This window comes from Colobus angolensis, unplaced genomic scaffold (assembly GCF_000951035.1).
Source record: "Colobus angolensis palliatus isolate OR3802 unplaced genomic scaffold, Cang.pa_1.0 Scaffold8, whole genome shotgun sequence".
Taxonomy (NCBI): domain Eukaryota; kingdom Metazoa; phylum Chordata; class Mammalia; order Primates; family Cercopithecidae; genus Colobus; species Colobus angolensis.
In genome coordinates this window covers 16,782,944-16,785,346 of record NW_012121820.1, presented here as the reverse complement: position 1 = coordinate 16,785,346, position 2,403 = coordinate 16,782,944, and the positions used below count along the sequence as shown (strand labels likewise).

At 42.8% G+C, this 2,403-nt stretch overlaps 1 protein-coding gene across 1 annotated transcript in view; it reads right to left on the bottom strand.

Moving 5' to 3' along the window:
* RBL1 (retinoblastoma-like 1) overlaps nucleotides 1–2,403 on the bottom strand; it is a 111,118-nt gene that overhangs the window by 37,456 nt on the left and 71,259 nt on the right. Inside the window, exons 14-15 of the mRNA XM_011929212.1 lie at nucleotides 972–985; nucleotides 175–509 (exon numbers count right to left, since the gene is read on the bottom strand). Of these exons, the coding sequence (XP_011784602.1) occupies nucleotides 175–509; nucleotides 972–985 (349 nt within the window). The remainder of the gene's footprint in view (nucleotides 1–174; nucleotides 510–971; nucleotides 986–2,403) is intronic.

Here is a 2,403-nt window from a genome sequence, read left to right as displayed (position 1 = left end):
ACTGGAAGCATGGTTCCAGCAGATTCTGATTCCAGGATGGTCTTGATCTCCTGACCTCATGATCCGCCCGTCTCGGCCTCCCAAAGTGCTGGGATTACAGGCTTGAGCCACCGCGCCCGGCCTCTTAAATTTTTATCTCAGAAAAAATATAAAACAAATGCACTATAACGTTACCATGTGATGGAATCATAACTTTATGTCCTGTTGTTCCTGTTACTGGGGCTGTGGCCATTGTTAGAAGAGTTTGACCAGGTAAAATTGATATATTTTCAGCAGTAATGCTTGAAGAAGGAGCGATTTTCAATTTTGTTCCTTCTGTTATGATCTTGCCCATAAGCATTTCCTTTGGGGGGTCCTCTCCAAAGAGTCTTCTCTTAGCACTCCCTGCGGTAGGAGAACTGTAGCGTTCATGGACAGAAATTGGAGACAATGGTTGCATATCTAAAAAAAAAATAATAAATTTAAAACAGAAATGTATTCCAAAATAATATGCTCCCCCAGCATTTTGGCTGTTATTGTTTGCACAGGTGGCAATATGTTCATATCAACTCTATCTGCATTTCTTCCCGCAAAAGGTTGAAAGGTAGTAACTGGAACAGAGCACAGACCAGAAGTACATTAGTACCTGATGAGAATCTGACTTGACTCTCCCACTCACACTTCCCTTTTATTTCCTAGTTCCTGCTTTCTCACTTTACTCAACAGATAGTGAGTTGAGATACTTATGCTGGGCACTAGCTAGATATGAATAACATGGCCTTTGCCCTCATGGAATATATAGTCTACTGGGAGAAAGAGGCATGAAATAAGTCACTACGATAAAATGTGAAAACTACAATCACTCATCTTCCTGGTTTCTTGAACCTCTGCCTAAATTAAAGGAGCAAAACATTAAGGATAAAGTAGAGGTTGAGAGGTAGAATGATGTGAGCACTAAATTTTAGTAATAGTCCAATATCTCCCAATCTTACCTAGTAAAGAGCACCTGAGAAGAAGAGAAGCAAAAGCAGTATCAGGAATTTGGGTCACAGTTTTGCCTCTGTACATATTTGCACTCCAAGCAATTTAAGGCAGTAGCTCTGGCTTTCTAATTTAATAGATATGGAATCATCTTCAGTAAATCCATCAGAAGATAAGAGTAAAGATGATATAAATCTGCTTACCTTGCAGGGTTTGGCAGTAATCTGAGGGTTGGCAGTAGGGTGTTGATCAAAAATAAAGTAAGGATTATGGATTTTGCCTCTTCCTGTGCTATTCTTTCACAGGATCTGCTTTCCATTCCCTCTCTACCAGCTGCACGTCTTTTTCTAGCCCCTTACAACCCTATATCTTTTCTAAATCTTTTCCCACAATTCTTCCCTCAACCAATTATTCCTTACAGGTAGGTCAATAATATGCTTTTAAAGCAAAAGTATTTATTTATGAGAATGGAGTCTCGCTGTCATGCAGGCTGGACTGCAGTGGTGCGATCTCGGCCTACTGTGACCTCCACCTCCTGGGTTCAAGCAATTCTCCTGCCTCAGCCTCCCAAGTAGCTGGGACTACAGGTGTGTACCACCATGCCTGGCTAATTTTTCTATTTTTAGTAGAGACAGGGTTTCGCCATGTTGGCCAGGCTGGTCTTGAACTCCTGACCTCAGGTGATCCACCCGCCTCAGTTGGGATTACAAGCTTGAGTCACCATGTCCAATCTTCATTATTTATTTTTACATTCACTAATTAGATAGTCATGTAATCTACTTTCTTTTTCTTTTTTTTGAGAGGGAGTCTTGCTCTGTTGCCCAGGCTGGAGTGCAGTGGCATGATCTCGGCTCACTGCAAGGTCCTCCTCCTGGGTTCACACCATTCTCTTGCCTAAGCCTCCTGAGTAGCTGGGACTACAGGCGGCCACCACCACGCCCAGCTAATTTTTTGTATTTTTAGAAGAGATGGGGTTTCACTGTGTTAGCCAGGATGGTCTCGATCTCCTGACCTCATGATCTGCCCACCTTGGCCTCCCACAGTGCTGGGATTACAGGCATGAGCCACCGTGCCTGGCCCTGTAATCTATTTTCAAAACATGCTTAAAAGGTATTAAAATGACCCCTAGCGATGATTTAGAAGCTCTCTGTATTAGTGAGGTGACTGGGAAAATAGCTACGGTTTAATAAAAATCTTTCCATAATTCTTGGGCTTATGAAAGTAGCTTTTACTTCCTGTCTTCAGTAAACAAGTGCAAATTTCTTTCTTTTTTTTTTTGAGACGGAATCTTGCTGTGTCACCCAGGTTGGAGTGCGGTGGCCGGATCTCAGCTCACTACAAGCTCCATCTCCCAGGTTTACGCCATTCTCCTGCCTCAGCCTCCCGAGTAGCTGGGACTACAGGAGCCCGCCACCTCACCCAGCTAGTTTTTTGTATTTTTTT